Source organism: Falco naumanni, chromosome 8, assembly GCF_017639655.2.
Source record: "Falco naumanni isolate bFalNau1 chromosome 8, bFalNau1.pat, whole genome shotgun sequence".
Taxonomy (NCBI): domain Eukaryota; kingdom Metazoa; phylum Chordata; class Aves; order Falconiformes; family Falconidae; genus Falco; species Falco naumanni.
The window spans coordinates 49201923-49220070 of NC_054061.1; the positions used below are offsets into that span (position 1 = coordinate 49201923).

General features: G+C 37.3%; 1 protein-coding gene across 6 annotated transcripts in view; it reads right to left on the reverse strand.

Moving 5' to 3' along the window:
- PDE1A (phosphodiesterase 1A) overlaps positions 1–18148 on the reverse strand; it is a 249915-nt gene that overhangs the window by 54020 nt on the left and 177747 nt on the right. For 5 of the 6 annotated variants that reach the window (XR_005829343.1, XM_040603798.1, XM_040603796.1 and 2 more), the window contains exons 5-10: positions 15690–15872; positions 15165–15231; positions 14088–14204; positions 11890–12030; positions 7021–7121; positions 4341–4466 (exon numbers count right to left, since the gene is read on the reverse strand). Coding sequence is in view for 5 of the 6 variants with exons in the window: in XM_040603798.1 (XP_040459732.1) it covers positions 4341–4466; positions 7021–7121; positions 11890–12030; positions 14088–14204; positions 15165–15231; positions 15690–15872 (735 nt within the window). In the remaining variant the exon portion in view is untranslated. The remainder of the gene's footprint in view (positions 1–4340; positions 4467–7020; positions 7122–11889; positions 12031–14087; positions 14205–15164; positions 15232–15689; positions 15873–18148) is intronic. The other variant, XM_040603799.1, reaches the window with a different exon arrangement.

Here is an 18148-nt window from a genome sequence, read left to right on the forward strand (position 1 = left end):
AATTCTTAACTCCATCACCTTAATAAGGATCAAAAAATGTAGCACTCAACATATTCTGAAGATTTCAGGCCACTGAAAAGCTGCTTGACAGCAAAGGAGAAGCTCTCCACCTATGGTCTGCAATTGTTTCCTGCCTGCACCCCCATGCATCGCCAATAGAGAAATGGAAAATTGAGAACTGATGGGGAAATATTAAATAAAGCTCTACTAGAGCTACAAATGCTCAGTCTACTACCATTGCACAAAAGATTACTCTTGGACTTAAACCATTCCCCCTTTTTTTTCCCTGGAGAAAAAAAAGACCACCTCAGCTTTCACACTGAAGGAGACCTCAGCTGGCCTCACAGGTAACTCCTGGGCAGAAATCTCTGCCCCTTTTATCAAGCACTCCACAGCTACAAGGACATTGGGATAATACAGTTAGCACTGCTCATGCTACCATGGCAAAAAGATATGTATGTGTTTCATCTTCTATGATGGGAAGCGGTAACAGTATTCACGTACAGCGCATAGCAGTTTTTGGGGCCCACAACTGGAAGATTAATGGTTTTGAGTATACAATCTCCATTTTTCTTAAGTAAACTGTCATGTCCTGTGCTGTCATCCTTTCTTAACCCTCCTATATCCATATATCCTATGGATAGCATACTGTAAAACAATAGATGCAAGATGATGTGAAAAAACAACATGAATAATGCTGTAATAAACAAGAGACAAGGATTGGCACATGGAATTCTCAGAACAGCAGTTAACTGGTAAACAGAAACCAGCTTTACCTGGATTTGCCCATGTCAGAGACATTTAGTCAGCTGGAAACTAATGAAAAAATGTAGGAACAGGCTAAGCTGAGCGAAAGTACGCTGGGAACTGAAGACATAAGGTTAATCTCGCAAGTTATAGCAATCCTGCCTTCCTCAAACAGAAGACTCCCAAAGGAATTGGTGAAAGAAAAGCTGTTCATCATGCATTGTATACAATTCATACTGTTTTGTTATTCCTTTTTACATAATCGGGTAATATAACGTTGTATGCCTTATGAAGGGAATGGTTTGAGATATTAATACCGCCTGACCACCTATAACTGTTCACATAACACACGGGGTGCTAGAAGCCTGGTAAATAAAAGAAGAAAGGAGGACAAAAAAGGAATCCTTTAGTTATATAGGGGCGCTAAGCGACAGAAACAAGACAATATGGAAGATTGGAATATATTTTCAGAGTTGAGGAAAGTGTGAGAAATCACTATGAATGTCACATGCACTATCCACAAAGGACATCCTCATCAGAATGCCAGCAGTGTTTCCCTGCCCAGACCCAAACCCTATGTTTTAAACTTAATTGAAGCTGACAGTTTATTAGTGCATCTATCTTCTTAATGTTAACGTGTAGAAAAGCAAATGTAATACTATAGTCATTCTTAGTCACTTTGCTTCATCTTGCTGAAATAATTAGCAGAAACACAGTTTAAATAGGCAGTGGTATTAATTTTTTTAAAAATGAAATCGCTGCATCTCAAGAAAACAGATCTGACAGTAGACAAGAAATTAATCAATGCCAGGAAGTACATTAAAAAGTTGAACAAATTATCATCTCAATTTACTGCCAATTTAATTCAGTGCAAACTTCAAAATTGTTAAGTCTAACAGCATGAATTTCAGTACAGATCCAAGAAATTTGCTCTAGCAATAATTAGAAAATTGAAGACCTTTTAAATGGCTAACAGACCTGTCATTGCACCAATGAACAACTGTATTTGATGATAGGGTAAACGGATTTTTTTGATATTAGAAACAAATACCAGGAAACCATCATTTCCATGACCAACCCTCTAAATTAAAGCATCAAACTTCAACAGGTTGTGCAGGTTCTCGCACTAGCACTTTGGAATTTACTGGTTTGTAAAGTACAGACTGTAATTGCCTAGCTAAGTGACAAAACATGGAACTGAGTGTTCTGGTTTAGTTGCTTGAACTTATTAGTCAGTTCTTACATTTCTTCTAAGTTGTACTGAATAGCCGCAACAAGAAACCATAAAATCTACTTTCTCAGGTTGCCAAATTCCACCAGCTTCAAACTGGCTGCTTATAGTGGACTGGATCTGTGCAGCCACTGCATACAAACAAAATTTGCAACACTAAGATAAGATCCTCTAGGAAATCCTAGTTGGGTTACAGTGAAATCGGACTGAAAAGCAAGTACAAACACACTCACTGTGTGATTGAGCAACTTCTGAAGGAACGTGGTAGTTTATCACAGGTTCAAAAGCCACAGAGAACTGAAATGCAATAGAAGTTAGAGCAAAGGGTCTGTAAGTGGACTGGAAAAAGAACTGGGGGAAGACCAGACTGAGCAATCTATGCAGAGAAGTGTGCACTTCAGAAATGTGAAGAGTCTATCACATTCCTCCCTTCATTCTGGTGCAGTCCACCAGAGCAATATGTATAAACATCACACACCTGGAAACCATAGGCTCCTCTTTCCATTGGCAAATATTTTCTTTCACAGGAGTTTCCATCCTATCACTCTTTTCCCCAGTGACATAACAAAAGGGAATGACTGGGACGCACTGTACTAGCTGGCAGCCAGATTTCTGTCAGCTGGACCAACTGCATGTTGCTGCAGGGATTCCCAAGCTATACTCATTTATGGTGGTCTCCAGTGATGAAGGAGCCAGGACTGGGGAAGCACACAAGTGTCTTCAAGCCATTCTTGGTCCAGTCCTGAACTGAAATTCAACTGCAGATCTGCCCCTTTCTACCTGGAAGCATTCTCTGGTAGGACACAATATGAAACAACACTTCAAAAGAACATACTCAAGGTAACAAGTCTCAAGATTTGAAAAACATCACCTCTCTACAATGATGGTTTTAAAAGAAAAAATACCAGCCTCTGCTGGCTCTCTACTGGCACAATCACTTTCTCCATATTGAATAGCTAGGACAAGCAAAAACAGGGTCACAGAGCTCTATCAGCCCCAAAACTATCAGGCCCCAAATATTTCGAAGCAGAGCAAGGCCGACTCATGTTGGCAAAGAAAATATAGGTGTATATGACAATTATTGTTGAAGTTTACAATTTACTTCCAGAGATCCTTCTCCAGAACAAAATATACAGCACAAATTTTGTGATAACTAAATCCAAATGAGTATCTTCTGAGAAGAAATCTTTTATGAGAATGAAAAGGTGTATGTTTCCTCTCTCTGATGTATTAAATAAAAAATTATAAATACTTTAATATTAAGTGTTTTAGAGTAGCTACAGTTAAATAATGAATTGAAAACCAAAAGGGTCAGCAGGCTTACATACAATAAAAGCTTTATTTAGAAGTGTTCTGATTATGTAGGTAAGTAACATAATGTAAATCTACCATGTAAAACAGTCCTTCATCTGTAAATATACACCACACCAAAATTTGATCTGACATTCACATATTTCTTCATAAATTTATAGCTTTGTGAAAATATATACAAAGCAGAGTATAGCTTTCTTATTTGTGGTGGTATCATTCATAGTGGAAGACTTTTCTGGAAGCAGAACATCTCTCCCTGACTTCACAGTCCACCTATTTAAAAGTTATTTTTTGAATCTCTGAATAATGGCTATGTTTACAGAAATACACAGAAGACTCATTTTAAGTGCTATAGGTAGCAATCAAAGATGTATAAAGATAACATCATTTTTAATAATGCAGAAAGTCTTATCTCTAACACTTGTTCATTTTGGTCTTGCAGGTATTTGTGACATCAATTATGATCCTGATTCTTTCAGCTGGTCATATTTTCTTCAGAATTATACTAAAATTAAGAAGCAGAAATTAAAAAAAAAAAAACAAGAGCGATTTCTGGGGTACTACTGTGCCTGGCCTTTGTTATTATTATTTTTTTTATTCTCCAGATAATTCATTTTTTAATGCTTAACCAAGATGTGACTACACTGTGGTATGTTACACAGCAGAAATCCCAAAGGCAGTAGTGGTCAAGTTGGCAGCAGTGTGACTCTGCACTGAGGTTTTAACCCACTGTTAGACAAAGATAACCTAGCTCAAGACGGGCAACGTTGTGGTTTTCCTGAAGAGCTATCTCACCTGAGACACTGTCCACACAAGTCCAACACTGTGCCTCATAAATGCACAACCTCACTTGGAAAATTATGTGGAGTCTCTCAAACAGTACTTCTTTACACACAGCAGCCTTTCCTAAGCCCTAAATCTGTTACTCCTTCCAGTGCCAAAGTTTCTTCCTGTAATTTGAACTCTTAAAACAGACTCCACAGGGAAGGCTTGGTGTTTTTTATTATTTTTAAATACTGGAATTAAGTTTGAATGTCACAGTAGGTCTTACCTCCAGTCATCTTTGGTTAAATTTGCCAGGATGTTCATCTCTTCTTCTTGCATGAGTCTATAAGCAGCACTTACATGATGATTTTCAAGAACAGAACGATCATTGTACAATATTGCAACATCTGACCTAGTGTTAAGAAAAAGGCAGAATTTGCAATAGCATCCTGATGATGGCACTGAGGAAGGCAGGACTGTCTATTCTCTGGGAGAACTACTGATTATATACACCAAACTATGTTTATTTATTCCAATTGTATCAAATACTGATAAAGTTTCCCTCCTAAACGCATAAAAATGTATCATTAAACCATTGTATATACTGTTTGTGGGAAAATCATATTCCTAAATGTGTAATGTTTTATTTATATAACTGTGACAAAAATTTGTGAGGCGATCTTTCAGCTTCTTGGCTGTAGATAGGATTGTAGAGCAACAGAAATGCTCTAATTAGGCTGCTCAAAACTACACATTGGCAATCCAACCGTTTAAAACGCAGTGCATTCACCAACAGAGGGGTCTCTGCACATAGTATGGGTATTAAGTTAGTACCCCTGTTCTGAGACAGAGGAGCTGTGGCCAATGTCACTCATAATTAGAAGGAGCTGCAAGTAATAAAATATTTTAAAACTTCAATTTCACATGTTTTAAATGGATGCCATCTTTTGTCAGAAAAACTGTGAAACTTTTGAGCCTCGTAGCAATGGAATGGAAGAGATGCTAAGCTGAAATTTGATTTGCACTCAAGTGCTTCCGAAAGCCAGACCCTTGCATAACGTTATCATCCTTGATAGTATCCTTTCCTTCTTAACTAAAGACTAATCTACAATACCAAAATTACTTACAGATTTTCAAAAACTTTGATGTGGTATGGATTTATCATCCTTAGCTTCAAACTTCATTAATTCTTGGGGAATTTGTTTCCCCAAGACCTGGTATGACTTGCTAAGCAACCTCAGGTTTCCCCTCTCTGCTACACTTCTGTTCTGATAAAGCTGTTCTTGAGTATTTCCATTTGGCCAACTGAAAAGTCTGTGCCAGGAGAAAGGTGTGATGATTTAGCAACGTAACTTACTATGATATTAATATGGTAAATCCAGCCTTTTGTTCTGTTGAGCAATAACATATATTTAGTGTAACCACCCACGTGTATGGTATGGTACCAAGGAATCTAAAAAATGAAAATAGGACTGGCAATTTTATTTAGCGGGAACAAACCATAACCTACCTAAATAATGAATATGTTTACATACATACTCCTACTAAAATCATGGGAAAATCTGTGATTTGACAATCACATGTTTATGAAGCACACTTTGATCCACATAGCTACTTACGGTCAGTTTTAAACAGTGCTAAGATTTGCTATGACTATGACAGCCATTTCATCAGCTTTTCTCAGGCAAAACAAGCCTGGAATCATGGGCCTGGGATGCCACATCAGAGACAAGTTCCACTGGTAGGGAAGAATGAGTTAATTACAAAACAAATACCTGTTTGCAAGTATGCCCAAGTAAAATTCAAAGGGTAACAGCTTAATTGATTTTCCACTTTTGCAATACTTCAGAGCAAAATATTAAGGACAAAAATAGAAAAGTAATATAAACTTGGGATGACAAACTGATGTTTATTTTTAGCCAGACTATGCTGAGGGAGAAAAGAATTCTGTCTTTATTTCAGCTGCAGATACATAATTTGTTCATTAACAAAGGGCACATCTCTGAGCACAAGTATGTTATGGATTTAATTTAAATATAACCATTAGGTACTACATCTGTATAGGTGAGTGTGAGGATGCTTCTGTTTGAAGTAGTAGTATTTCTAGCACAGAGCTGTTTTGTTAGAAAATGCCAGTGCTTTGCTGAATTTTTTTTAACAGCAGGTAAAGCATACTCATCAACTGAGGATACTAAAAACAAAGTACAGCCTAGTGTGACAGAAGTGTAAGATGCTTTGTACTACGTTAAGTATCGGGTATAGGATTTATCACCCATTAATGGACTGGGCAGTGATTTTCCTTTGATAAGGTGAAAATATGTTAAGGGAGAGAGGTATATGCTGTTGTTCTGGACCAGAGGCTAGGATGACGTGCTGCACCTGCAGTTAGCCTGACTTTTAAACTGGATTTCTTTCTAGATTTCTTTTTCGTAACTACTGCAGATGCTATCAAAACAAGCTAGGAGACGACTTGTGGTAGGTATTTCTAAAGCTGTACTTGAAGGTTTCTCCCTCTGTACTAGGACCCTGTAAGTTTAATATGCAACTTCCAAAAAAAAAAAAATGTAGCAGCCGAAGTAAAGTGCAGGCACATTGCTGAAAGTGGAATGGTATTTTTATGGGGACACTGCAGAAGAAATTTTTAAGTCAAAAGTATAAAAATTTAAGCAAACATATAGAGGGGTGAGGGGCTTTCAAGTCTGTGATCTGAATCTCTTTGAAATCTCTCTTGACATATCAGCTCCAAAATATAATGATTTTAAACACTATGGAGCTAACTCCTTACTTTTCCACACTGTCTTTGCTCATGTCAGCAGTCCCATTAACTGTACAGAGGTCAAGGAAGCAATTTGTAAATTCAGGAATGACCCGGCTGCTTCCTGGCTGTATCAGTAAGAGGTATGAAACAGTTCAGACCAATGAACAGCAAACTCCAGATATGACCCTTAAGAGAGCACCTCGCTTACCTTGTCTGAATATGAAAATTGTTTGTGGTCCCAGTATGTTCATAATCATGGACGGCAGCTGCAAAGATCATTGCTAAAATTTCCAGTTCTGTGAGCCAGTGCTGGTAAATGAAAAACAAATCTTAGTCATATTTTCTATAATAGTCTAACTCAGATTAAGTACTACAGTACTGGAAAAGTTTTGCACTATCTTCAACTTAAGGAAACTTTACTCTTGTCTTATTTCAGGTAACTATATATCCTTAACACTTCACTATTATACAGTAAAATAACTCCTTGTACTTATGATTTCTCTACGACCAAGTTAAAGTCCTTATGGTCACTAGCAAAGTAAATATTGGCAGCCAGAAATACAGTAAGTTATTAAGATAATTACATGGTATACTTTGTAGCTGTTTCAAGTAGGAAGTACCTAACCTGCTAGCCCATACATGGCACTTTCCAAATTATGGTATATTCATCTAAAAACCTGTTATAAATTGTCTTTTAGTGAACAATATAGACAGTTCATAATAAATGCTGATACAACATCAGCATTAACTATATTTTACCAGTGTTTATAGCACTAAAATTAGGCCCATAGGAGATTTTTCCATTCTACGTTTTATACTTTGTACTAATGCAAAAAAAGGGTACATAAGGCTAGTACACAGTAACTGAGAACAAAAGGTAATACAGGTCATGTATACAAAATAATGCAGACCCTAGAGTTCTGTGCACTTTTGTAACTCTTGCTAACTGAGCCTGTTCTCTATCAGTCTGTTTGTAAAATAACCTCTGCTATTTTATCTTTCAAGTTCTATTTCTTGAATGATAAATCATCCTTAAGGAAAAAAATTACTCCATCTAAAAATGAGGGCAGAAAAATCATATGATAATTAAACCCCGCAGTCATAGGACTGATTAAGTCAAATGCCAGTCAAGCATTTCCACACATATTTCAATTTTTTTTAGGGTGGAAGTAAGCTTCTGTACTAAAGGATCAAAGAATGATCTCATCCTTATATGCCCATATGTGCACATACATGTGCATGAATGGATATAAGGTGTATAAGCCGCCAGAAGTATTAAAAGCTGCCAACAGTAGTACTTCTTTCAAAGAAGAAGAAAGGAAACAGTCAAGATTCATAATAAAAGAATAATGAAATAGGTCATTCAGTGACAAAATAAGACTGCTGAGGAACAACAAGTACTGGCTGTTGGTGAAGCAGTATAGATTTTAAAAGGTCACAACAGAGGAATGAGAATGTACTGTAAGCAGTTCTAAAAATGGAAACGATGACCTTCATCATATTGTGTGTCACAAGAAACCAGGCCATGACCAGTCCTGGCTTTCACAATGTTTTCAACATACCAGACAGAACAGAAACCCAGAAATTATTAGTAACTAAAGCTAAACATAAACTTTTGCTTTAAGACGCCTTTTCAAAGATCAGCTTGTTTAGTAACCAAAAGAGTTGCTAGACAATGCATTTATAAGTAGAAGAGGATTTCTTACAACAATGTCTACAGGCTACACAGAAACTTCATACGTTACTATATGACAGCAACTACTCTAGAGACTGTAGCTGTACAGTCAAATTTCAGATCTGTATTCAAATCACAGACTCAGAAAACTACTCTAGCTAAAGGATTTCTAAGGCAGTAGGAGAAAGCTCTTAGAAAGACACTTAACAAGTGTTTTGCTCAAAGGGAGAGGGAAAAGCAGGTATCTGGAGGGCTGCAAGACTGTGAAGAGCTGGAACCTACTTCCCTCCGGGAAGATACTATGTAATGCAGGTGTAACACCTATTGGAAAAGATGTTTACCACTGAGAGATGTTTTCCAGCATTATAAATTGCTTGTAAGTAAATAAATACATTTCAACTTTTCATGAGCTCTGGTTCAAACTATTTTTTTAGACAACAGTGGATTAAAAAATGAGTAAGAAAGGGAGTCTCACAATGCGCTTATTGACAGTAGAGACATTTTTTCATTTAGTTTGAGCAATACAGGTATGTGGGAGGAGAAAAGGGATAGTGGGAAGATGATCGATGACTCAAAAGTTCTTTACAAGATTTATTCCCTGGGACTTGGATTCTTTAATCTTTATAAAGATGAAGACTTCATAAATCCAAGGTTGACTTATATTTCTCAGTCGTATCATCTGGGATTTAATCTCTTAGGAAGGCTAATAGACTATGTGCCATCTGTGATATCTAACTTTTTAACACATTGATCTGAGGTGGCTGGATCTTGTTTCTTAAGATATTATAAGTTGGAAATTACAATGATCATTTCAGTTCTTTAACTGTGACTCTGAATATGTGTTATTCTTCACCGGAATCTCTCTAAAGGCTTGTGGAGAAGCATAAACTCTGACCAGCCAAATTTTTTGGTAGATGCTGAAATATGGATGTTTTCCAGGTGCCTATAAAAGATAAAAAATGTATGATCTTAACAACTGGAATTGTGAAAAGGATTTTCTAAAACCCAGCTTTTTGAAACATTTGCTTCAGTATGTCTTTCAGAAGCGAACAACTAAGACAGCAATTCTTTGCATGATTTGGGAGTCAGTGTTAGTTCCTTAAGATAAAATGAAAGCATAAGAACTTCAAATCACATGCCAATCTGCAAAAAAATACATGGGAATTTGATATAGAATTGCCTCAAATTGACTCCAGTCCAGGTATTTGTTAGAAGATACAACAGAGAGAAAAGAGGCATTACAACGGACATACTCTGAAAAATATTAGCTTGAGAAGCAAACTTCAAATTGTTATTGAGTAGGGTTCTGCAGGGTTAACCAAGGAACAGGAAAAAAAACCCAAAAAATAAATGGAATGTTTGCATCATACTGATGCACTCTCAAACTGCAAATGACGTTTGGGACATAAATACTTCGCAAGCTGCAGAATCACTAGGCCCTCTTTCAAACACTGATTTCTATAAATGTTCCTTCTGCCTGGCAAGCTACATCTCTTTGAAGGCACTCTCGACTAAGTGTTGTCCTAGTTAGATATCTTTCTAAGAACTTTCCAATATTATAATTCAGCAATTCAAATGTATTTAAAATATGGTCTAATTTTATAGGAATATTTTGTAGCAGCATTGCAACATTAATGAGGTTTTACAGCAAAGTAACAGCAATGAAGTCTAAGCTTTTCTGAAAACAGTTATCTAAATCACTTCAAAGTGCAGTTAGAAGGTTAGGATGCTAATATGGTAAAACCTGAGTTAGAGAGGCCTTTCTCATCCTCATGTATACCCTGTAGAACAGCAGATACCCAAATATGAAACAGGTTCCTTCATTCAGTGTTCAGATATACACAAAGCATGTTGTGAAGTTGTTTAATCAATGGTCAAACATCTCAGATTAACTAGGATAGCTCTGGAAGTTGGAACCTTGTCCTGGCACCACATAGAAAATCTGGATGCTATTGTTTTTTTTGAAGGGCAGAGGGGCACAGTTACAATGGGCCCAAGGGATATTTGTGTCGTGTAATACAATAAAGATTTTCCTCCCTGTTAATTTGCTGATCCAGCTATATACCTACAATAAAAACATGTCTCACATCACTTAATGCTTGCAGTTGATCTTACAGTAGAAGACAAGGGTAGGATAGGAACTATGATCTAATCTCTTCAAGCTTTTTCTTTTTAAAATATTATTTTGATAGGTGAACATCGTATAAAACAACTTTGGTTTGAAGTCATCTTGGCAAGAGCTGTCTAGCCTGTCCTTCAGTCTGATACGGAAGTTCTTTCTCAAGAAAACACCTCCATGTGAAAAGGAATCTTGGCTGGTGAAGACTCCAGGCTTCATTCTGCAATTAGTACTTGTGTTAAAAGGTAGCTTTAAAAACTTGATGCTTAGAGGCAAAACACTCTCTTCAAACAGTAGAATCAAACCCTACGATGCCTAGGGACTTGTTCTTTCCTCCGCTGAAGCCAAAGACAAAGCTTTCAGTGAGAAAAAGCTTAACATAAGTGAATGACTGTCATTTATTGTGTATATATTGGAGCACAGACATATAGAGTCAGCCCTAAAACTTTCCTTTCCAGAAGTCTTATGGATTCGTTTTATGACTCTGCAAACAGAAATAAGGCATTATCACTTCCCACCCTTCTTTTTTTTTTTAATTTGAAACAAGTGCATTCATAGTGAAGACAAATCATCAAAAGGCCATTGACAGAGATGCCTGTTTTCTTTCAGTCAGTATTTACTTTTTTCCAGCAAGCAGATAGCGAGGAGACTCCCATTGCTGGTATTAAATCTAAGGTAAGTGTTTAGAATAAAAATGCTTGCACAGACTCACTTCAGTTCCCAAAGCAAACACTGAAAAATATTGGGATATTGCAATAGTGCAAGGCAAATACAATCTCCTGCCTAGTATATGCATATACACAATGCAAGAACAGTCCTAATTAAGGTTATAAACTAAAAGAAAAAGCAGCTGCAGAGTATTTGAGTAAGCCTGTACTGATTCAGTGTATCTTTCAATGGCCAGGACCTCAGCAGATGCTGAAGTTAACTTGCCTGATCATACCTCCCAGGCTCTGATGTGGAAGCAAAAAAATTCTCACCACTTCTGCAAATGGATCTCTTTTAATACGATATATAATAGCCAAGCCCGTGCAATGAAAAGCAAAAGGGATTTAAGGAGGATTTTTTTTTTTTTTTCTGCTTTTTCACTCCACATCAAAAGAGTTCCATCCTGGAAGAACTCTTAAAATGACAAAAAGTTCACAGCTTGAATGGCAGTTTGGAATCTATCTCTGCACAATTTTTAAGGGAGCTTTTTCCTTAAGAAAAGACACATATGCACAGTTATCCAAAACAGTACAGTCTGAGAAAAGAAGTAAATCGAACTTTGCAGTATTTCTTACCATGATACCAGTGTGAATCATTATGTAATGCACAGTTTGAGTAACATCAGCTGCATGGATCAAATTGTGATACGGATTTTTGTATTTGCTGTAACCAACTTCAAGAGCTTCAGCAAATGAAATAAGATTGGGAACAGGGATCTGGGGGGAAGCAAAAATTAAAATAAATGTTTTTATCCTACAACAGCTGCAAAGCTAATCATGCAATAAATAAGCCACAAATAAATATACCATAGAATTTAGTTAAAGAACAACAAAAGAAAACTTTAAAATGTAAAGGTCTTATATGCATCATGGACTCTTCACCCAGTTCTTGCAGATGTTACATCTCTCTACATACACCATGCACAGCATGTGGTTAGTGTACAAGAGACTGCAGAGCTATCAACCAAACAGTTTTCAAGACACCTCTTGTCTGTCTGTACCAGGAACGCATACATTGTTCATATATATAATAAAGGCATGGCAGATAGGAGTCTAAACATAGGATTATCTCCTTTTCTTCACCAGTTTTACCTTGCCTGAGACAAGGTTTCCCTGAATCTAACAGTATGACTTCCCTTCCTTTTCTTCCTCCAGGCAATGTATGAAGTACAGGTATTATCTAGTCCCATTTATTTTCCCATTGTGCTGTTTTTTGGTGGGATAGAGTTAATTTTCTTCATAGTAGCTGGTACAGGGCTATGTTTTGGATTTGTGCTGGAAAAGGTGTTGATAATACAGGGATGTTTTCATTACTGCTGAGCCGTGCTTACACAGAGCCAAGGCCTTTTCTGCTCCTCACACTGCCCTGCCAGCAAGAAGGCTGGAGGGGCACAAGAAATTGGAAGGGGACACAGCCAGGACAGCTGACCCCAACCGACCAAAGGGATATTCCATACCTTATAACGTCATGCTCAGAAATAAAACGAGGGGAAGGTTGGCCACAGTGCCACTGCTCGGTGACTGGCTGGACATCAGTTGGTTGGTGGTGAGCAATTGTTTTCATTTGCACTACTTGTCTGTCTTGGGTTTTATTTCTCTCTCTTTGTTATTTTCCTTTTCATTCAATGTCTTTATATTATTATTATTATTATTACTGTTGTTGTTGTTATTATCTCCATTATTAAACCGTTTTTCTCTGAACCCACGATTTTTCTCATTTTTACCCTTCCAACTCTCTTCCCTGCATCCTGCTGGAGGTGGGGGGCGTGAGCAAGAAGCTGTGTGGTGCTTAGTTGCTGGCTGGGGTTAAACCACAACCCCCATATAATGTAATGACATTTTCCTTAAGATTTTTTTCTTTATTTAAAAGCCCTGAAAGGCAAACAGTGGGATCGAGAAACAGGCTTAAGTCCACTGAGCCTGTACTCTCTGAAATTTTGTGTACTTTTGGACTGTGTTGTTAAGGGCAGCCCGTGTGGTTCTGACTTCAAGCACCCAGAGCTTGAAGGGAAAAGCTTGATGGGAAAAGCTGAGTCTGGGTTATTGGTTAAAATTAAAATATTCAAATCAACTTCAGGGTGAGGCAGCCTCCTCAAAAGAGGCATGGAGTTTTGCAGTGCAGAGATTCTGAAACTATAATGAAACTTCCATTCAATACTACTACAATGATAAATATGGCATTTCTATCTCAGCCTTTCGAAGCTGGTTATAAGTACTCCATACTGTATTGCAACATTCTGCAAACACCATGGAAAAGCAGCCTTATCTTTATATATCTCCCAGGTTGGTTAGGAAAGGAAGGTTCAGCTGAAACCCCTGCACAGTGGTAGGCAGCATGCTATGATCCAGACCATGAAAAAAGTACTTGGGACTAATGACAGTTTTCTGCCTTATTGGGAATCGTTGTTCTATGAATCTGGGACACTGATTCAGTACTGCTGAGTGAATAGGCTGGATACATAATCTGTTTATTTGGCGCTCACAGCATTTATCTGCCCACTAGTAACATCCCACCCCAAACTGACTTAGACAGGGCTCTACAGAGCCTTCCATTTTTTGGGTTGTAGAAAAATTTGCAGGCTCTGGGTGAAGTTCCATTTGGTAGAACTATTGGCCATATTACAATGTTCGATTTGCCATATTTTTTGAAATTCTGCACTACGTTGTACAATTAAAAAAAACACAACATTTCAAACATATCCTGGTTTTCTTGTATTTTAAATCTAACATACTTATTTTTGCATACATATTTTTACTTCTGACTAGTTTCTGACCTTGAAACGGCTCAAAAGGTCATATCGGGTAAACAGCTCATACATCATAAATTTCAGACTGTGCTCTCCACTTGCTTCATTTAGGGCAAATACATCAAAAGACCATTTATCAACATCCTGTAGATGAGGGAAAAAGAAAAAAAAAAACATAAAATTTCCATCTGTTTAAGTATGTTTCCAGTTAAACACTGGAAAAGATATTTGGCGGATTTTTGAAGGAAAGAGGGAGAATTTGGGGTTTTTTTATTGTCCAACTCTTTCCAACTCCTACTGCAGGTAACACATTAATGACTATTTCAATGTTAATGATGAAAATAGTTGTGTCAGTTATGAATAAAATACTTGTAACATGAACTATGCCACTTTGTACGCTTTGAATCAAAGGCATTAATATTTAAAATTAAACTATCTGTGTACAAACTGTCTATAGAACCTCAAGGAGCTGATGTGAATACTCATCCTTTAAATAGGCTATTATGAAATGTCATTAACACTATAGCCATATAGCAATTTGAGATTTATGTATCAGTGACTCTTGAAGGGGAAAAGGTGAGGTACTACATTCTCAAGAAATAACAATTTTTAATTGCATACACAGCCACAGGAAATTTACTCCTACAAAGGATGGCCTTTCGAGTAAAATACAGTAATGCCTTAAATTCACAGCAAATACTGTACTTGTTCCATAAGCTGCAGCTTCCTTTGTTAGCTCTATCCCAATACTACTTCTCCTTTTTCTTTCCTAAAAAGGAAGCAAATGCTGCTGAGACACTGATCACCATACCACTGGGAGCTGATAAAACCATGTCTCACATTTCTATAAAAATTCTATACTAATTTAAACCTATTGCTCTAATAATATCTAAATGAAATCACAACTAATCAGTGAAACAATAAACAGAATCATATGCTAGTTCTGAATTTATATTTTTAATTTCTCTGTTCTGTGTGCTCAGTTCTGTAGTACTGACTATGGCTAGGGTATGTTCAGTAAGAAAATATATTAATTTCACCCTAAAAGTCACAAAACATAAGTATAAATACATTCAAATTCCACAATGATTAAACTTATTTCACCTTAAATGTTACAATCACTTCTGCTGGGTAAGCCAAACCAACCATGCTAGAAGTTCTTCGGTACATCCTAAAAGAACAAATAAAGTGTTAAGGAATAACACTCCTTTAAAAATTACTGGAAAAAATTCTCTTTTTAATTCATCTTTCACGGTCTGTGAAATAAGACTAAGATATTTAAGGGTCTGATCCCAAAGATGACATAAATCTTTTTATGAACTTATGAGCGAAGCCCCTCTGCTGGTATATTACTCTTTCACATTAGTGCAGGCTTTGCTACATTTTAGTGTAGAAGTTTCAAAACCATAAAGTTCATTCCCAGAATTTCCCGAAGTCCAGGAGATTTAATCTCAAATTTAGAGGCTTCATCTGGATTTCTGTATAGAAAAATAGAGCAACTGCAGAAACTGAAACTATATTCTGGCTCAAAGATTTGCTTCAGGTTCATCCCACCAGTTAAGGGATCTGCAGTGACAGACACTGTGGTTAAATGCAGTACTTGCTGTAATAAGAAAACAAAGCTCTCACCTTTCAACAAAAATCCCAGCCTGTACAGCATGCACAATGCTTCGGAATTTGGGCTTTTCTTCAGGCCTCCTCTTCACTATCCCCATTTCCCTCGTGAATGTAGAAGCTAACCAGTCCCGCACTTCCAGCGGGACCGAATCTGACTGGATGTCAGAGAGCTCATCCTCAGTGTCCAAAAGCTTCCTACAAAAAAAAATTAATACAAGGTAACTGAGAAAATGACAAGACAGAAGCAGAATGAGTATGGACAGGTGATCAGCTAACAAAAGTTAATTTAACAGGAGCAGAGAACTGACTCAGCACATCACTAAATGTGTTCTCTGCTAGTCATACTGAGGCCACCGGGAAGCTGGGCACAGCAGACACTTTCCCCCTCTCCTGCTGCTCATGTTCCAGAAGGTAAAAGATACTCAAATGCAAGATATTCAAGTAAAGACAAAAGAAGATTTTGTACAAAGATGTCACAGCTATGGTGGATTGAAGTGTAATCAATGAGTTATAAAATCCTAAGGAGACATCTAAGACAGAGGTTGGCATAAACACCTACAGGGAGAGGGGTTGCTGCTGTAACCGAGATCACCAGGGTCCACCTGATCGCTCCAGCAAAACAGCACAAAAGATGTTTTCATACTTACAGGCAAAGTAAATGATATTACACAGCAATGCTACAGTGAATGCATTTCAGTGAACACCCTTCATACATGCTCATCATGTTTTTCCAGTGCAATAAAAGTATTAAAGAGAATGAATTCCTTCTGTGTGGAGATCTGTATTCCTTTTGAAGGCAGGGTAACAAAACCATAGCAGTAAAAACATTACACAAGATCGGATTGCAAGTCAGCTTTCACAGTTCTTTGTTCAAAAAGTTAGAAAAGTTATGTATACCTCTTGCAAAATAGAAAAAGTATTAAAAACAAACTTCAGCAAAACTGGAGGACATCACTTTATTTAGAAGAAACATGTAACTAAGTATTATCTTAAAACAGACTCAACACTTCAATTCTACACTTCTATAAACGTACCAGCTGTAGGAACACAACTTTTTCCTTGCTGTTATTTGCACATATCACTTAGTCTGCTGGGGTTTTCCAAGAACCAAATCCCTTACTTAGTCAGGTAACAAGTTTTCCTTCATGAAATTATGCAAGAAACGCCAGAGTCAGGATGACCTGAACATATGTAAAGCATGCCACCTTTTAAAATACTTTAATAAAAGTGGTACCAATTGTATTACAGGCATTATTTGATTACATAGATCTATTTCTCTAACACTGCTTTTCTGAAACTGCTCAAGTTTGTGTGAATTGGGCACAAAGCAATGACAGACAAAGTATTTATCAGACAATGCACTTGTCAAGTTAAAACTTGGGTCTCTTCTCCTGAGCGAAGAGGATTCCTGGAAAATGTATTTGTGGGAATTCATCTAACAGCATTTGCAGACGGGCACTTGGGAGAGGAAAACTACCACTTTTCCATTTTCATGTTGTCACATCTGCCACTGTCTTTTCTCTCTACTCTTAGCATAACTCTGTTGACTCTCCCCTGTTTGTGCACTCTCTCCTCATATTTATTCAGCATCTCTTTCACACCTTTCACTTCCTCTGTTTCTCTTCTTCAATGTTTTCGAAATGTTGCCTAATCCAGGTCTCCTCTGGCATGGAGAGGAATTGAACAGCAACGTGGATGATGAAGAAAAGCCTGAATACAGTATAGTCCAAAGGAAGCCCCACATGAATCTAGGAAGATGCCTATAGGAAGCATGACACCAGAAGTGTCATATACATTATTGGTGAATGGTGAACATAGTATAGTTGTGCTCATCTGCCCTGTTCTCAGTTTCAGCAGCTCATCTGGCTGGCAGCATATTTTGTGAGACTTTTCAGCTGGGTTTAAAAAAAAATATCCATAAAATGCCCCCAACACCACTACTGTTCATTGGAAGAACAGCAGAAACATTCCTATTTTTTAGGGACATAGAATCAGACTTGCACTCAACACACAGCGCAAGAGGAGCAGAAGGGACAAGAGTGATGAGGTTTTCTGACAGTGAGACACAGACCAAAACTCAGTAATTTCATTTGGAAGAGAAGGACTTGTGTAGAGGAAAGGATTTCAGCAAATTATCTTGTAAAACCGAACCAAGGCTGAGACTGGCTATAGGTCAAAGGCTAAAAACTGATTGTATTTCCAAAATAGAATACCATGTTATAGTCCACCGAAATCCCTACTAGTCTAACACTGTTATGAAATATCCCTGGAGAGATCAGTACATTTTATTTCTGAGGAATATTTGACATTTGATGTATATGTAGTATAATCAGGAATAAACTTTATAATCCCTAAATCATATTTTTGTAACTACTTCAACTCTCAAATGAGATGAAACTATTCCGGTGATTAAAGGACCATGGGCATTAGGCTACCTCAGAGCACACAGCAGTGATATTGCACATCACCTG